Genomic DNA, 18,484 nt, shown 5'->3' with positions numbered 1-18,484 from the left:
TTCTTGACTTAAAGAAGACTTGTCCAGCCCATGGGGGCATTACCTTGTGGCTTCAGGCTTTACAAATACATTTGATTTGTTTTGATCTTTGGAATAGGCCTAGTTGTATCAACTGTTGGCCAATACATGTTGAATTACCCTGCATTGAAAAAGTTTGTCTTGAAATTGCAACTGCTAAAATACATTATCTTTATTATAATAATAATAATAATAATAATAATAATAATAATAATAATAATATAATAATAATAATAATAATAATAGAATTTGGCTTAGGTAGCCTTGTGAAAGTAATTGGTAGGGGGTTCCCCGACCAGGTCTCTGACATCAAGGCCACCTAATCACCCCCTCTCCCCTTAACTCTTTATCTGCCAGGGATTATTCTGATCTTAATCCACTGTCTGCCAGTACTGTAAATCTATGGAGATGTTCCCCTTCTTTGCAGGGCTATAACTTTTTAAATTGTATTGCTAAATTGACAACAGCAACGTTCTACTTTTTCATTCACATATTCATACTAAAATACGGTCTAAAGTATAAATATGTTTTTATCGTTTTCTGCAGCATTCTGCAGAACGTGAGTTATAGCTATAAATACATATCATCAAATGTAGTTTGATACCGATTGACGTCAGATTAAAAATTTCAATTGTACAAGGTCCTAAACGTCATGCCTCATCATCTGCTGGTGACCGGAGGGGGTGGGGGGGGGGTTTATTAGTCCGTGGCCGACATTAAATCATTCATGTAGTATGGGCGATACATAGATCACAGCAGTTTTTATGGATCATAATAATCAAACACGCTGAAACTTACCGCAGCTTCCTCTGACCGTTGGGTGGTCAGCGTGGAGCAGAAAGTTCGCGATTATGGGATGTTGATATATGCGATCCATTTCCAGGTTGTATAATAGTATATACGTCAAAATCATGTTGTTTATCGAGTTATTGGCAACGGATCGCTATCCAGTGTATCAAGCTCGAGTCCCGGGAGCAATAGCGAGTGACCGGACGAAATATGGTTGAGCACCACTTCCTGCCGCGTCACTTCCGGTTTGGGCGATTCGCCGATCGGCCACCAGATGGCGGTCTTGAACCGTTGGAGAGTTGAGAGGAGATCAACAGCAAGTCTCAAGTCTCTGTGGGTAAAATATGATTGACATAACAGATTTTTTAAATATTGATCTCAAAGACGCCTTACGGCGTCATTGGCAGATTACGCATGGCGGAGAATGACGTGGTAACACGTCATTGGCAAATAAAGGGTTAATTGGCTGGTATCAATCCCTGTCTCCTGAACCTTTCAGCCATTGTGTAGTGTGATGTGTGCCTGGTGCCATTGTATGGCAGCCATTGAGCCTGCGTAGCCCAAGGTTGGGTGATACACAGTGGTGTTGAAAGAGACAATTTCCACCCCACATTGTAAAGCGCTTCGAGTGTGTGTAGAAAAGTGCTATAAAATAGATTTTGAAATGATATACAGGCCGATAAATGGCCACAGAAAAGCAAGAAACACGATGTGTAGAAATATTGTGATATGATATTTCGGCCACATCGCTCACCCCTACTAACAATCCAGCCGTGTAGAACAAACACTTACAGAAAACAGCATCAAAGGACATAAACACACTACTGTGTTTATGGGCTTCCGGAGTCATCAGTGGATACTCTAAATGCCAGTAGTGAAGCCGCCAGCAAGCTGCCGACAAGCAGGTGGGCGTCCTCGGCACCGAACGCAAGGTCAGGATTGGATTCTGGAACGTGAGAACCTTGTGTGAAACACGTACACTCCCTCGAGTGACATTACAACTTGCACATTCTTGGAATTGGCACAAGTAGGTTTGACGGGATCGGGGAGACAAAAAACCCCACACAGGAGAGACTCCGGAAAAGAAATGACAACCAACACCACGAGGGGGTAGCCATCATCATAGAAAAAAAGGGGGGAATCGACAAATGTCTGATGGAATGGAAACCTGTCAACGGCAGACTTATGAAGGTCAGATTCATGATCGTTCAGCGCTCTGCCCCAACAGATGACAGGGACGGAAAAGCCAAGGATGGATTCTATGAGCAGTTACGAGCAGAATTGCTATGAACTTGAATTGATATGAACCTCGAAAAAGCAAAGGATGGATTCTATGAACAGTTACGAACAGAATTGATATGAACTTGAATTGATATGAACCTCGAAAAAGCAAAGGATGGATTCTATGAACAGTTATGAGCAGAATTTATATGAATTTGAATTGATATGAACCTCGACTTTGCTGACGACTTGGCACTGTTCTCCCATACCCACCACCGTACGCAAGAAAAATGTTGGAGGCAGTGTTGTAGTACCAGAGTCCAGACTGATTTTCAGGACTCGTGACTCGACTTGGACTTAAATTAATGTAGTAAATCAATGCTTTTTTTTTTCTTTCTTTTCTATTCTCTTTTTTATTGCTTTTATTATTTTTATTTATTTATTTATTTTCAACATTAAATTAAGCAATTTCATCCAAACTCACTGTGGACTCAATGTAACATAATCCGTCCATTCTACATTCATTGCACACAACACACACTCACTTTAAACATTCACCTTAAACACTTTAAACACTTTTTAAACATTACACAGTATTTTATCTATTTATTCTTACACATTTGCACATACACACTCCCTAATTTTTTTAAATTTTAGTTTTGTATATTGTATATTTTGTATAGTGTTTGGTCTTTACTCTTTTACCTTTACTGTATGAAGCACAATCTCAGGAGGGTCATACAGAACCAAGCATTTCACTATAATGTACAGGTACCTTATATGTGACAAATAAAACTAAACTTCAAACAAACCGTTGCTTCAAAAGGAACACACACACACACTGTGGGACATTCAGTTAATATACACCCTGTCCTTTTTCTATTATTTCAAGAGGCTTTATTTATTTTACCCATAATCCGTATTTCAGGGACATTTTCTGAACTTTAAGGGACATTTTTGCCCCAGAGCCCCTTGTTAATTTCCTACCCTAACGACAGGTGTCCAGCTGTCACCTACTGCATGTAAATCAGAGGAGAGACAGTCTGTCCTTATCCCCCCTGCTGCCCAGGCAGAGATATTGCTTCTCAAATACCAGAACATAATACCAAAGTTCTGCTTTGAGGAAGGGAGGGGAGGGATGAGGAGGAGGAGAGGTGAACAAATGTCTAATTGAAACACTATAGATAGAATCACCCCCCCCCCCCCCCCACTTTCCATCATTTCAGCAGAATAATTATTTGTTGGATATCTTATTATAAGTTAAAGGAACACATCCAAAAACCTCTGCAAACATTGATTTAGTTTGACAGTTATTAAGAGTAAATTAGTTAGAATATGGCCACCATAGTGATGTCATTGGGGGACATTGAATCCTTGTGTCGTGTTAATTACAGCTCAGTGAAATGATAAGGTAGCAGTCCCTGTAAGCAGTGTGTGAATTATACCGCTTGCACGTGCCTCAAAGAGAGGACCGACTGTGACTGTGATTCATAGCTGCAAGCATGTAGGCCTAGTTTATGTCAGCACATCTGATATAAAATAATCAGTTAATGACCACATTAAACCTCCACACGGATATCAGAAAACCATACATCACGGTATGATGCAATACGGCCAATTAAAGCAGGGCACAGTATCGTTTGCATAGTGATGTACTATTATTCTATAGTTTATTGGCACAAATAAGACTGATGGTTGGATAGGTCAAATGTCAAAACAGCCTATAACAGACAAAAACAGAGCACGCCAGGCTGCGTACAAAAGGTTGAAAAACGGCTAAAATGACCCATTGCATACAGATGAGCACAATAATTTATTGGTACAATAAAGACATCAAAACCAGGGGTCACGTGTCAACAAACCTGCCTATAACAACTCACGTATGCATGAGCATTGTAAATACCATGACAGGCCAGGCTGCCTACAAGAGATCCAGTCTTCCATCAACACCCAGCACATACAATACAGTGCCAACAGTGAATACTACAGTTAATGGGGAATAGCCTTTGCCTTAAAACAGAACAGCAGCTTAAGCTCAGCTGTCTTTGTTGTTCGTCCAGAAGCACATGATGTGGACTGGCGATACAGTACGTGATGAAGGGAGTCGGGTCGGATCCCTCCAAAGATTCACCAAAAGTTGCAAGGAGAGGCTGTTTTCTTGCCCCTCAGTGTCATTAAAGGAACACGCCAACATTTTGGGAAATTTGCTTACCGTCTTCTCCGGAGAGAGACGGGAAGATGGATACCAGTTTCCTTTCTGTGCGTTCAGTAGAAAGCTATCTGGCTGCACGTGAGCCTAGCTTAGCACAATGAATGGAAGTGGACAGCTACGCTGGGCTAACGTGCAGCCAGATAGCTTTCTACTGAACGAAAGGAAACTGGTATCCATCTATCTTGTCTCTCTCTGGAGAAGACGGTAAGCTAATTTCCCCAAATGTTGGCGTGTTCTTTTAACGGCAGAACACCCTCTCTCGCACTCTGATGAGGTGGGAAGATGTGTCCTGCTTGCTGTGCAAAGCTTCTCCAGCACTTACCCCGGTGCTTTATCTTGTAACTTCCACCCGTGGAACTCCTCAACCACCTCTCCGGCTTAAGTGTTTTTACTTTTTAGCAAGTGCCCGTACCTCGTCTTCTCCATACACAGGATCGATGCATTGTGCTCCTGTGGCCAAAGGTGCTTATCCAGCGGTTTCAGCATCAGGACGAGGTCTGACTGGCATTCGCGTTGTGAGATTGTCAATCACAGATTGATGAAACTGACTCTGGTTACTCTTGCCCCTGCCATCAATGAGTTTAACAACTTTGAACATGCCCAGGGAAGTGTGCTCTACTGACTTCAGTGTGGATTTACCTCCACTTGCCTCAAGTTCAAGTTTTGTTTTATTTGTCACATATAAGGTACATGTACATTACAGTGAAATGCTTGGTTCTGTATATGAGCCCCTGAGATTGTGCTTCATACAGTAAAGACAAAATGATGAAATTAGGTATCATGTAAAAACAAGCTTTCATGTATATCAATAGCGAGATGCTTCCTCGCTTCCTGTTTTTAAAGTGACACTAAAGCATGGTAGTTATTCCAGACTGCTTTTACAGTATTAAAACGACTCGAATCTGTGCCGATTCTCAAAATGTGCATATTTAGATCTGCCTCTTCTCCTCCTCGAGCAATCTCGCATTCTTTGCCGACTGGTGGTGCAGAGAGTACTGCTTGGAGATTAAAAAAAAAAATTTACATCCAGCAACCTGCCAATTCAAGGCAGTGGGCCAGCCAGGCAATGTATGGACTGAATGTTTGGGAAAATCGCACTTTAAGCCTTGTCATCACTCCACTAGTTTAGCCGTTTGTGAACTGAAGCCCCCCATCTGTGGTGATGCTGATGATGTGTTTACCCCCCAAAAAACTCATCATCTAATCCCGCTTGGCGAAAGCTCTGTCTCAAGCTGTTGTAAATAGGTTCTGCATCTGTGCCCTCTGTCAGTTCTACAATGTCTACAAATAATACATTGTCCACACCTCCGTTCCCACTCGCGGCACATCTCACGTAATGAGATAAGGATGCCTGTGTACTGTGCCTTCATCAATGGCGACGTTGATTCTTTAATCGCTCTCTTTAATATTCGCGTTTGCTGTGTGATATGGCATCATTTCAGCCCTCGAGCGATCTGACTTATGTACAGTGCTTGCTTTTGCAATGTTGAGCTTCATCAAAGGAGGCAGCTTTTCATGAGACAGCCTTTCCTCGGTCGCCATGTAAGAGGATCTGAACAATGTTGTTGTTAATTTGCAATTTATCTCAAGTGCCTCGTTTGGCAGAATCTCCTTTAGCTTGGTGGCTGTGATTTCAGCAGCCCTTTTACGTGCTATGCTATCTAGGGTTGCACGATACGCCGATACTACTGTAGAAAAGTATTGCATTACCCAGCCGTTAAAAATGGTCCAATACTACATTTTATTAGTATCAATACTTTTAGAAGTGTGTGTGTGTGTGTGTGTGTGTGTGTGTGTGTGTGTGTGTGTGTGTGTGTGTGTGTGTGTGTGTGTGTGTGTGTGTGTGTGTGTGTGTGTGTGTGTGTGTGTGTGTGTGTGTGTGTGTGTGTGTGTGTGTGTGTGTGTGTGTGTGTGTGTGTGTGTGTGTGTGTGTGTGTGTGTGTGTGTGTGTGTGTGTGTGTGCTATGCATAGTGGGCGTGTTACCATTTACAGTGTCAGCTGATTTTAAGTAGCCAAACAGAGATGAGCTCAGCAGCGGTAACAGCATTTTCTTTTGAAAATGTATGTTTCAACAGCGTTATAAATAATTTTCCATTTTCTGTCATCTAATATTATACTCCTGATGTTTTAGGTTTTTGCCCTGGTATCGTTTTAGAACCGGTATTGTGATACTTAGGCTGGTATCGGTATCGAAGTCATGATTTTGGTATTGTGTCAACACTAATGCTATCACAATCGCAAACACTTTAATAAAGATTTGCGCAACTGGTTCTGTGCATGGCTGCTTACAACCCGGTTAATAACCCGCTTAATCAAATTAATGGGGGAGGTAGAGCAGTCGTCTGGTAATCTGGAGGTTCCCGGTTCGATTCCCGCTCATCCCAGTCAGTGTGTCGAAGTGTCCTTGAGCAAGACAATTAAACCCTATTTGCTCCCGATGAGCAGGTTGGCACCTTGCATGGTCGCTTCCGCTGTCGGTGTGTGAGTAAATGGGTAAAATGTGAGGAACAAATTGTAAAGCGCTTTGGATAAAAAGCTGCTATATAAATGCACCATTTACCATTTAATCCACTCTTCCAATAAGCTCAAGCCAATGACCTTTGGGTGGCGGTGGATCTGTGCTGACAGCAGCAGGTGTAGCATCAATGTCGGCTCCAATATCTTATCTATCAAATATTGTCAACGTTTTAGAGACCTGCCTCCCACGATTTCACAAATCATGTTTTCAGGCCAAGCTCCCCCGGGCTCCCCAGTCGTTCACACCTCATTTCACTGAGCTGTGATTAACACAACATACACCGATGACATCACCGCTGGCCACATTCAAACTCTTTTACTGTCGTTATTACTGTCAAACTAAATGTGTGCAAAACTGCTTTTGATGTGTGTGAGGTTATGTGCAAAATAAATCAGCGTTGTTTTTTGGTGAAGTGCCCCTTTAACTCATTGACTGCCGCGCTGTTTTTCCATCTTTACTCCCCGGCGCCAGCGTTATTGAACATTTTCACGATGTTTGCGGACCCATCGTATTATTCTATATTATAGCTATGGAGACAATAGTGCCCTGTCAAGACAGACCGCAGTAACTTCCAAACAGTGAAACTGAGAAAAATGGCTTTAAAGTGTTTTGACTTGCCATCCAAAATGTGTTATAGGTAGATAGATGATAGTACCCAGATTTAACATGTATTAATGAAGTAATCTTTAGGCATACAAAAATATGACGTAATTATTTTAATTAACCCCAAAAAGCCGATACTGCACTCTGCTGCACGATTTCCTTAAATAATTATACAGGTAATGTACAGGCAAAGTGCAGTAACTTCAAATACAATGTTGTTTTCCCTCCAGCTTTCATAACTTAACCTAGCCATTTTATTTGGATCATCATCATTCCAATATATTCAGGTGTTAAATTTCATTTTCAAAATGGCTAGGTTAAGTTAATAATTTTTGTATGCCTAAAGATTACTTCATTAACACTTTGACTGCCTAAAAACGCTTTACAGCGTCATTGCTGGCCATGCTAAAGTTGCCGGGGGACGCTGTACAGCGTCCTTATATCAATATTTCAAAAATCTGGAATCGGATTCATATTCCCCCTCCGCTGGCCTGATATCCACCAGCAGGACCCACTGAGCTCTCTGGCGGTTCAGGAGCGCCATCTGGTGGCCGATCGGCGCAACCGCTTAACAGGAAGCGCAGTAGAGGTTTTGCTGGTCGGCCCTATTACTTCCGGCCACTCGGTATAGGTTCCGGCACTCTAGCTCGTCACTCTACATAGCGATCGATTGCCAATAACTCGATAAACAACATGATTTGGACGTATATACCATTATACAAGCTGGAGATGGACCGGGTAATAATATATCCCATAATGATAAAATTTCTACTCGACGATGATCGCCCAACGGCGCGCGGAGACTGGGGTGAGTTTCAGCGTGTAACGTTACCATCTTCGATACTAACTGCTTTTATCAACATTTGACCCACATTAGATGATTGGTATAACGCTGCCCACGGAATTATAAACGCCCCCTCGCCCATCCGGTCAACATCAGATGACGTGTAGTAACTTCTAGAAGTACGTCTAGTTGGAATTTTTTATATCGCGCTGATTGCCATCAAACTGTATTTCATCATCAATATAATGCATTTGGGGCTATATATCACGTTCTGGAGAAAGTTGCAGAAAGAGATGAAAACATACTTATACATTAGACCATACTTTACTATGAATATGTGAATGAAAAAGTTTAACGTTGCTACACAATGAACAATACATATAGGACTTTGAATGGGCCCTAATAATGGCAATGTAGCAATAGAATTTAAAAAGTTATAGCCCTGCAAAGAAGGGGACTTTCTCCATAGACAAATAGCGCTGGCAATCTATGGTATATCATTAATTTAACCCAAGGCAACCAAAGTGTTAATACATGTTAAATCTGGGTACTTCATTAATACATGTTAAATCTGGGTACTATCATCTATCTACCTATAACACATTTTGGATGGCAAGTCAAAACACAACACTTTAAAGACATTTTTCTCAGTTTCACTGTTTGGAAGTTACTGCGGTCTGCCTGGGTTTTGAGTGTGATTTTGTAGTTACTGCAGTTTTTAAAACCCCATATCTCCAAAACTGAGCGACATTAACATCTGAAACTTGGTCACAAGATAAAACATTTATTGACAAGTTCAATTTCACTCTTAACTCAATTCTGACTTTTTTCGAGTTACTGCGGTTAGCCTTGACAGGGCAGAATAGTATGGCTCATTTGACAGGCACTATTTATACTATTTATACATGGATCCCTAGTGATTTGGTTACTCTCAGCCCATGCAGTTCATAAGGTATGCGATACTGCCACCTGTTGGGATTCAATCGTCATTGCAGGTCTCAGCCACACTCACCAAGGCCTGCGCGAGTGTTTAGAATAAGAAAATAGAAAAAAAGGAACTAAAAACGAGATATCTCGTTTTTGGCACTCAACGCTTGGATTAAAAAAATTTGATATCTCGTTTTGGCGCTGAATGAGTTAATGAGTTTGCACATGTCCTCCGGTGATGTCATCGGAGGACATTAAATCATCGCATTGCGTTAAGTACAGTCATTCCATAAATCGCCAAAGTTTTACCAGCTGCTATTGCAGCATTGTCCAATTGTCCGAAAAGGGCGAGGGAAAAGCACTAGGCTTGTTGGGCCCTACCCCTGAAGACTTAAGTTTTTTTTTTTTTTTCTTTTTTAACATACATATAGTACACATTACAGTACACACATATAGTACACATATTACAGTACACATTACAGTATAGTATACCTGCAGTATATAATAGCATATATAATAGTATATAGTACATAATAGTGTATACAACACATATATAATGTGATATGAGATATATAGTACATGATATATACAATATAATATAGTACCATTATAATAGTATATACTGCAAATATAGTTCAATATATATATATATATATACTGTATTTTATTGGATTCTATTATATGTTGTACCACTGTATTGCACATCGTCGCGGGCAAGACCAGCCGCATTTCATTGTATACCTGTATGCCGTGACAATTAAAACTCTTGACTTGACTTGACTTGACTTGATATAATATACAAATTAATTATAAAATTATTATGAAATTAAATGAAATTATGAAATGATGGAGATGCAAAAGATAGCGATAGGGATTGCCATTTTTTTTTATATCCACCATTTAATTGAGCTGTAATTAACGATGACATCACCAGAGGACTCTCAGTGATAAATCTGCGTTGTTTTTCATTGATGTTGCCCCGGCAGACTACTAGAACTCCTAGTAGTCTGAGGGTTTCTGCTGGAAAACAAGTCTGATATACAGAGATGTTGATAGTAAGCAGTAATGTATTCTCGTTGTTTTATGGGGAGAATAATAATGACTACACTTTGCCCTGCAGCAGGAAGTGACAAATTGCGTCTGTGTCTGTGTCTGTGTCTGTGTGTGTGTGTGTGTGTGTGTGTGTGTGTGTGTGTGTGTCTGTGTCTGTGTGTGTGTGTGTGTGTGTATAGCCTGATGAAAGCTCCCTAGACTTCTCATCCTGTATCCTGAGGCACGGTATCAAGAATGCCAAGGAGGTAGCGTGTGGGGTGTGTCTGCTCAACGTCGACTCCCGCAGCAAGGTTTGTACACACACACGCGCACACGCACACACTCACATTATGTTACATTATACAGTACACAGATACGCATACAAACACACATACTTTCTCTCTCTTTCTTTCTTTCTCTTTCTTTCTTTCTTTCTCTCTCTCATCCTCACACCTCTGCATGCATGTTTTTGTCTCTCTCTCCTTCTTTCTCTCTTTCTCTTTATTTTCTTTCTCTATCTCTCTCATCCTCACATCCCTGAATGCATGTTTGTCTTTATCTCTTTCTCTCTTTCTTTTCTCTCTATCTCTCATCCTCACACCCCTGAATGCGTGTTTTTCTTTCTCCCTTTCTCTTTCTTTTCTCTGTCTCTCTTTCTCTTTCTTTCTCCTTCTTTCACCTTATTTTTCTCTCTCTTTCTTTCTTCTCCCTCATCCTCACACCGCTGAATGCATGTTTTTCTCTCCTCTCTTTCTTTCTATCTTTCTCTCTCTCTCTCATCCTCACCCCTAATGCATGTTTATCTCTCTTTCTCTTTCTCTGTCTTTGTCTTTCTCTCTCTTCTCTCTATCTCTCTCTCCATCTCTCTCTCTCTCTGATCCTCACACCCCTAATGCATGTTGTTAACACTGTTAATGCAGGTTGTTAACACTGTTCATGCACGTTGTTAACACTGTTCATGCAGGTTGTTAACACTGTTCATGCACGTTGTTAACACTGTTCATGCACGTTGTTACAAAAGGAAAGGTCACTTTAAGAATAGTATAGTATAACTTGAGATTGTATAATATGGCATTGTATAGCAGTGTACATAAAGACCCAGTGCCTCATCCGTAGCTAACAGTGTACTGCACTACCATGTCCTACCATGCTCTGTAAATAACTCATGTACATATACCGATATGCCCTACTTTGATTACTTGTATTATTGCACAATGTCGTTCTATTGGATTCTTATTATATTATTATTGTATTATGCACAATCGTTGCGGGCAAGACCCCCCGCATTTCATTGTATACTTGTATGCCGTGACAAATAAAACTCTTGACTTGACTTGACTTGTTAACACTTTTAATGCATGTTGTTAACACTGGTAATGCATGTTAACACTGTTAATGCATGTTGTTAACACTGTTAATGCATGTTGTTAACACTGTTAATGCATGTGGTTAACACTGTTAATGCATGTTGTTAACACTGTTAATGCATGTTGTTAACACTGTTAATGCATGTGGTTAACACTGCATGCTGTGATGATGTCATGATGCCGCTGCCCCTAAATAACTGACCGGATCTCTTTGACTTTGAAACGTTTTTGCAGAGCAAAGGAGAGAGCGCTATCGGACGTCTGTTTAAACGAGTACGAAACTGTCGGACTGTCAGACGAATCTTCATTTCCTTCCTACTGTGGGCTTGGTGGGGGGGGTTAAGGGTGGCGGGGGCATTCTCCTCTGACAGACGGGGCACAATAGGTGCCAAAGTGACGAGATCGACTCCTCTCCTCCACTAAAGCTCCTCATTTCTAAGAGCAGCACGAGAGTCGCCCTTCCCAATTCACCTTGGAATGGTTCTCTTACATGAACTGGTGCATGGAGGAAGATTATGCAATAATGATGCCGGTAGGCTACCTGTAATGAAGGTACAACAGAGAAGCTAGATGGGAGGGGGGCGCGGGTCAAATGGGAAGAGATAACATCTCTAAGACGGGAGTGAGAGGAGAGTGGTCGTCACTTTGGCACCTCGGGGGGGGGGGGGGGGGGGGGGGGGGGGGGGGGGTTCTCTAGAGATGTCTTCTATTCTCTCACTGACAGGTGTTTACTCTCGCTCTCTCTCTCTCGCTCTCTCTCTCTGTTACATCCGTCGGACGGTCACTCATCACCTCGCTAACAGCGATCCGCCTCTTAACATTTCACATCTATTTCTGCTCCACCGCCATCCACCTCATCATTAACTCGGACCGGGGCGCGAGAAGGTGCAGGGCTGCAGTGTGTCAAACCCCCCCCCCCTCCTAGAAGCTCTGAGTCTTATCGGAGAGCCATTAACAGTGCTCCTGGACCCTGCGGTTTAGCTGCTTTGATTAGGTCTTGTGTTTGGCTGTGCACTGGGCCAGAGCCAGATGGATGCTAGCTGAGCGTAGCTGACTGAGGGCCTTCCAGCTCCCTGCTCAGAGCAGATGTGGCTCGCATATTAGTCATGAGCAGGGGATACAGGTGATAATAGATCTCTCTCTCTCTCTCTCTCTCTCTCTCTCTCTCTCTCTCTCTCTCTCTCTCTCTCTCTCTCTCTCTCTATATGTCTCTCTGTCTCTCTGTCTCTCTCTTTCTCTCTGTTTCTGTCTCTGCATCTCTGTCTATCTCTTTATGTGTCCCTGTCTGTCTGTATCTCTCTCTGTCTCCCTCTTTCTTTCTCTCTCTGTGTCTGTCTCTATCTCTCTTTCTGTGTCTGTATCTCTCTGTCCCTCTTTCTTTCTCTCTCTGTGTCTCTGTCTGTATCTCTCTCTGTCTCTGTCTGTATCTCTGTCTCCCTCTTTCTTTCTCTCTCTACGTGTCTCTGTCTGTATCTCTCTCTTTCTGTGTCTGTATCTCTCTCTGTCTCCCTCTTTCTTTCTCTCTCTACGTGTCTCTGTCTGTATCTCTCTCTGTCTCCCTCTTTCTTTCTCTCTCTACGTGTCTCTGTCTGTATCTCTCTGTCTCCCTCTTTCTTTCTCTCTCTACGTGTCTCTGTCTGTATCTCTCTTTCTCTTTCTGTGTCTGTCTGTCTGTATCTCTCTGTCTCCCTCTTTCTTTCTCTCTCTATGCGTCTCTGTCTATCTCTTTCTCTGTCTCTGTCTGTCTCTCTTTCTGTGTCTCTGTCCGTCTGTATCTCTCTTTCTCTCTGTTTCTGTCTCTGCATCTCTCTGTCTGTATCTCTTTCTCTTTCTGTGTCCCTGTATGTGTGTATCTCTCTGTCTCTGCATACTGTATATCTGTGTTTCTTTCTTTCTCTCTCTTTCTTTCTCTCTGTCTGTCTGTAATTCTGTATATCTCTGTCCCTGTCTGTTTGTATCTCTCTGTCTCTGCATACTGTATATCTCTGTCTCTCTTTCTTTCTCTCTTTCTTTCTCTCTCTCTGTCTCTCTGTCTGTCTGTATCTCTCTCTGTGTCTCTGCATCTCTCCGTATCTCTCTCTTACACACATACACATCTCGCACTCTTGTGTGACTAAAGCCTGGCTGAAATTAATACAGGCTTCTTCTTATTTTCTTCCTAATTCTACCCTGACACCAGATTAATAGCACACCTTTTAATTACATTCTCGAGGCAGAGGCACATTGGTAAGAAAGCGTGAAAACAGAATGGAGAATAGGGTGCCCCTCTGGAGTATAATGAAACCAAAGAAAGTCTCTAGTCCCAGCGGACGGGCCTAATAACATTGTTGTCCTTCGGTGAACAGGTGTCGTCTTGTTTTTAACCAAACGCCCAGTGGAGGAAGGTGGGTGTAGCGTTGTGTGCATAGCCATCCAAAGGCCACGTGCCAAATATGCACCAGCAGAACGCCTCACTGGTCCTCGATGCCGCCGTTGGATTTCGCCCGTGGCTTTTATCTTCTCCAGTGGCTCTCTGGCAACTCGCCTGAAATGTCTTCACTCCAGGATGAAGTTTAAGAGGACGATTCTCTGTGCGGCGTTCTCATCACCAGTCACAATTAGGATTATGACATGCAGTGCAAGTTCGTGGAGGTTTTACTAAGGAAAGTGCACAGTCTCACTGAACACTGTTCATCCCTCAGTTCCCGCTGGCCACGGCTGCTGTGTCTGTAGTGTCTGTTGAAGGCAGAGAGACGGGCAACAGGCAGCAGCCAGATCTAATCACAGTTTTGTCACTTGAAGACAGCGGCCCTTTTAAGTTCCGTCACAAGTGATACTTTGAGGCTAATGACGCCTCAGTACGTCTGCTAAATGATAGATGCTAATGAGGGCAATTACAGGGAGAGAGAGAGCGAGCACCGGAAAGGCGTTCCTCTGGAATCGTTTGGCGGTCCAAGCTATTCATATTACTATTCATGAAATGTCAGATCCTGAAGCACCCCGACGATTTGGATTTATTTTTGAGTGTAAACGTCCCTTCACGTGTTCTGGAAGTAGGCCAACGGTGCGGCTGGTTTATTTGACAGACCCGTGGCCAAACTGCGGGGTTTCGATCGGTGCATGTGCCCACACACTGCCACCTGATCTACTGCACACTCCTGGGAGGTGTTCTCTCTTAACACCGGGGTGCATCTGTAGCGTGGTTAAGGTCTTGGGATTCCTTCATGCCGGGGCTTTCTTGCAGTTTCTTTCTTGGTGTAGCGGTCGTAACTGTACGTTGGCGTGTTCTTTCAATTTCCCTGTCCAGTTTGCTTTGCTCAGGACAAACGCATGAAATCACAATTTGCTGACCCCTCTTGTGCTACTTGCAGGCACTGGCTAAAGACAATGACACGAGGTTAAGGGTAAATATCCATAATTTCTTCTCAACTCATTTGAAGCAACAGGAAACTGTGAAGTGGTAGATGTATATCCTCCTTTCCATCAGATTTGTTTACCCCAAGTACTGTAGTGTCTCAGTAGAAACCTCTTTATTTTTTCTGATGGATGTTCCGTAACCTTTAGGTGCATCTAGAAACTAGGAATGCACCGATCCGATAACTGACACCGGGGCCGATACCGACTCAAATAGCCGGATTGTGTATCGGCCACAGGTGGTCCGATTCCATGACCGGTCCGTTACAGACGCGTCAGGCTTCACTAACAGCACAGCAGCGCATGATTGAGAAGAGGAGAATCGTACCCAGATTAGAGTGTTCAGCAACAAGTCAGTCTCTCCTGTGCGTCTGTTGAGCGCCAACCTATAGATATAGTTTTAGCTAGGGATGCTCGATATTGGCTTTTTTACCGATATTCCGATATTGTCCAACTCTTAATTTCCGATACCGATATCAACCGATACCGATATATGCAGGGTTTCCCCCCAAAAAAACTGAATAATTTCAGGTAACTAATAATTTCACTGGATGCATTCAAAAGGCTTTCTAAATTTAAGCATTATCTGTGCAAAATATGATCATTAAAAAAGTAAAAATTAACATTACATATCTCTTGTTGTTGAATTAAACCAACATGCATACTTTTGACAATAAATAAAATAAGAATTGGTTCTTACTTGCTTGCCTGGGTAAATAAAGGTTAAATAAATGTTAAAAAAAAAGTTGTTATTGTTTTTTTTACCGATATCACATTTTACTGCCGATATCGGCCGATAATATCGGTCGGCCGATAATATCGGACATCCCTAGTTTTAGCTCTTGAGTCGCTAAAACATTAGCTTGTTAGCTAACTGTCTAACAAAGCTGCTGCAATGATAGTCTTTTAGATGGCAAGGTAAAATAGAGCTACCATTGTGGCTCTTCAACTAAAACTTAAACTAAGAGCTGATATAGATCCATTTTACCCTTGATTAGTCCAAACAGTGTGTGCAGGAAAAAGGGAGCATGGAAGAATCTAGCCGCTAGCGTATCAACACTGAATTAGTCTGATCGGTGCATCCCTACTAGAAATGTCACGTGCGTAGAATTAGAAAAGCGAATCCTTTGTTCGACAGTCTAGATTAAAAGGATGCATAGTCGGATTCTTGATCCACAATTGTCGCAAGTTGCTTCCTCCCTAGCAAACGGTAGGGTTGTGCTACAAACCAGGTTTTCCGAAATAAGAATGAGAGTTCTTCATGCTGTAAATCGGGATTGGTGCATAAGACCCTGACATGTTAGAGCCTGCTCCCCTGTGACACGCTCTGCTCAGCCCGCCAACGTCATTCTAGCACATCAACAGCCTGGGCACGAGAGCCGACTAGGCCGAGTCAATAAGAACTATTGTTCTTATTCGTCAGACCTGGGTTGTAGCACAACCATACACTTTTACTTCATTTGGACCAGAGTTCTTACTGACGCTGTATAGAACCCACCTTGCTGGTCGTGAGGACGACACCGGCGTGTGGAACACTGTGACCCAACGAGGACAAACAGCGGCAGGGACTTTTAACTCTCGTAAAAACAGCTCCAATAACGAGAGTCGGTGTACAAACTAAACAAGCCAACTAACGACTTGAATAGGATACTGTGTGACCTCAAAGGCGATGCATAATACAGTAAGACATTATGCCAGACGAGCGCAACAAAGCGATACCGTCAGGATGCCGACAACACTGTATGATCAACAGAAGGAAGTGGACATGTCCTGACTGTAAAACACACATTATGAGGAGACGACCATGAAGCAGCCTTTAATGGAGCTGATGTTGAGACACCTCTGGTAAAGTATGCTTTAAGACCTTCTGGAGACCTTCCGAAACATACTATCCAAATAAGCCAAAAGCGCACGTACTGTACCAGGCACAACTTATGCAGACGTGCCTCCTCACCAGACAAGCCAGGGTCTCATGGACCGATCGCAGCCTGCCTTAGCCGTAGACTTGGGTTTTTTTTTTTTTTTTTGCCTTTGTACCTTATTCTCCCATCCTCCAATTTAGTTGTTATGCCAATTCCCTTCCTGGTCATTTCACTGCCTTACTGTTGATCCTCGGAGGGTGTAGGCTCTGCTGTATCTCCCCGAGATCCCCTCCCTGCTGAACAGGCGCCTCGACCGACCAGTAGGATTCGCTATTGCAAAAGTATGCTTTAGTTTAAGACCTTCTGGAGGATCTCTCCACGAAGACGTTTACGGTAAAGATACGGCCTCCCACATCCAATGTGACAATCGCTCCTTGGATAAGACTTTTTACCCACAGACTGTAGCTTAACCCTTTCACCGCCGCACTACCAAACGGTTAACCCTTTCACTACGACAATACACAGCAGGTTAACCCTTTCACTGCCACACTACAGAAGGTTAACCCTTTACTATCACACTACCAACGGTTACCGTCGGTAGTGTGATAGTAAAGGGTTAACCTTCTGTATTGTGGCAGTGAAAGGGTTAAGAGGAATTGAGATCAAGGGATCAAGTCAAGGGTTACCAAAGAAAATAGTTTTATTCTGTGCACAGAAGGATCAATTCAAAGCAGAGAGTGGTACACTACAATGCACAGTGAGCCCAGAGTCGAGGTTTACCCTGAGCTTAATAGCAACAAGGTTTCATGTAGAAGAAACTGATAAGCTGCACCTGCTAACAGGACCTGGGGTCCGTATTAAACTGTTAGGAGTGGTTTCCGAAAAATCAAATCATGTTCTCTGTACGCTAGTGCGTTTACTCGTAGTAAGGATTAAAGGAATAGTACAAGAAATATTGCTTGGAGGGTACAAAGAATTAAGAGGGTATGATTTTAGAATATGATTTTAGAGTGCTCAGACCTCTACACTACCCAGTCCCCCCCCCCCCGACGTGGGTGGTTTCAAGGTCTTAGGTTTTATAAAGATATTATTCAGTGGACAGCTTATAGCTTCAGTAAGAACTCACATTCAAAATGAAGTGAAACCTCATAATGTAGAGCATGGTCAACACTGGAGCTGTGAATACTGCTATGGAGGGTGGAGGAGGGGGGCGTGAGAGTGAAGAGGAGTGAGAAGGAACAAGAGAGGACTACAGTGGAAGGTTTTACCTTACATTTAGCTCTCCCTCTCTCTCTCTCTCTCTCTCTCTCTCTCTCTCTCTCTCTCTCTCCAACATTGCCAACCTTGGCAGTCTTTAAGTGCAGGTTTGAGGAAAGAGTGGGACGAGGTGCGAAAGAGCTAAGAAAGAATTCTTTATGCCTGTGAAATCCGAGCGTGTGAGGGGGGGGAAAGGAGAGAGCAAGAATGTGTCTCAGTTCGTGCGAGAAAGGCCTCAGTTGGTGTGCAGTGTTGTACTCGGCAGGTGGGGATGTGTGTGAACCTGTGCTCTGGGTTTCTGAATGCAGCGGTGGCTTTATGCATGGATGTCTCTCCTCTGTGTGGGAGGCAGTGATTCGCGACACGTGACTCATTTCCCTCCCCAGGTCCGTCCCTCAGCGCTTCTCACCGGGGGAGGCAAACTCTTAAAGGAACACGCCAACATTTTGGGAAATTAGCTTACCGTCTTCTCCAGAGGGAGACAAGAAGATAGATACCAG

The 18,484-nt window shown here is 42.9% G+C and overlaps 1 protein-coding gene across 8 annotated transcripts in view; it reads left to right on the top strand.

Moving 5' to 3' along the window:
* The window catches only part of synrg (synergin, gamma), a gene marked incomplete at its 5' end in the record, with an annotated part of 108,928 nt that overhangs the window by 81,176 nt on the left and 9,268 nt on the right, over nucleotides 1-18,484 (top strand). For 5 of the 8 annotated variants that reach the window (XM_084331213.1, XM_084331212.1, XM_084331208.1 and 2 more), the window contains 3 exons: nucleotides 10,306-10,416; nucleotides 11,707-11,745; nucleotides 14,823-14,855. In XM_084331213.1, coding sequence (XP_084187339.1) covers nucleotides 10,306-10,416; nucleotides 11,707-11,745; nucleotides 14,823-14,855 — 183 coding nt within the window. The remainder of the gene's footprint in view (nucleotides 1-10,305; nucleotides 10,417-11,706; nucleotides 11,746-14,822; nucleotides 14,856-18,484) is intronic. The other 3 variants (XM_084331211.1, XM_084331214.1, XM_084331210.1) reach the window with 2 other exon arrangements.

This window comes from Notolepis coatsorum, assembly GCF_963971535.1.
Source record: "Notolepis coatsorum genome assembly, chromosome: 1".
NCBI classification, from domain to species: Eukaryota; Metazoa; Chordata; class Actinopteri; order Aulopiformes; family Paralepididae; genus Notolepis; species Notolepis coatsorum.
This window is presented reverse-complemented; position numbering and strand designations above follow the sequence as displayed.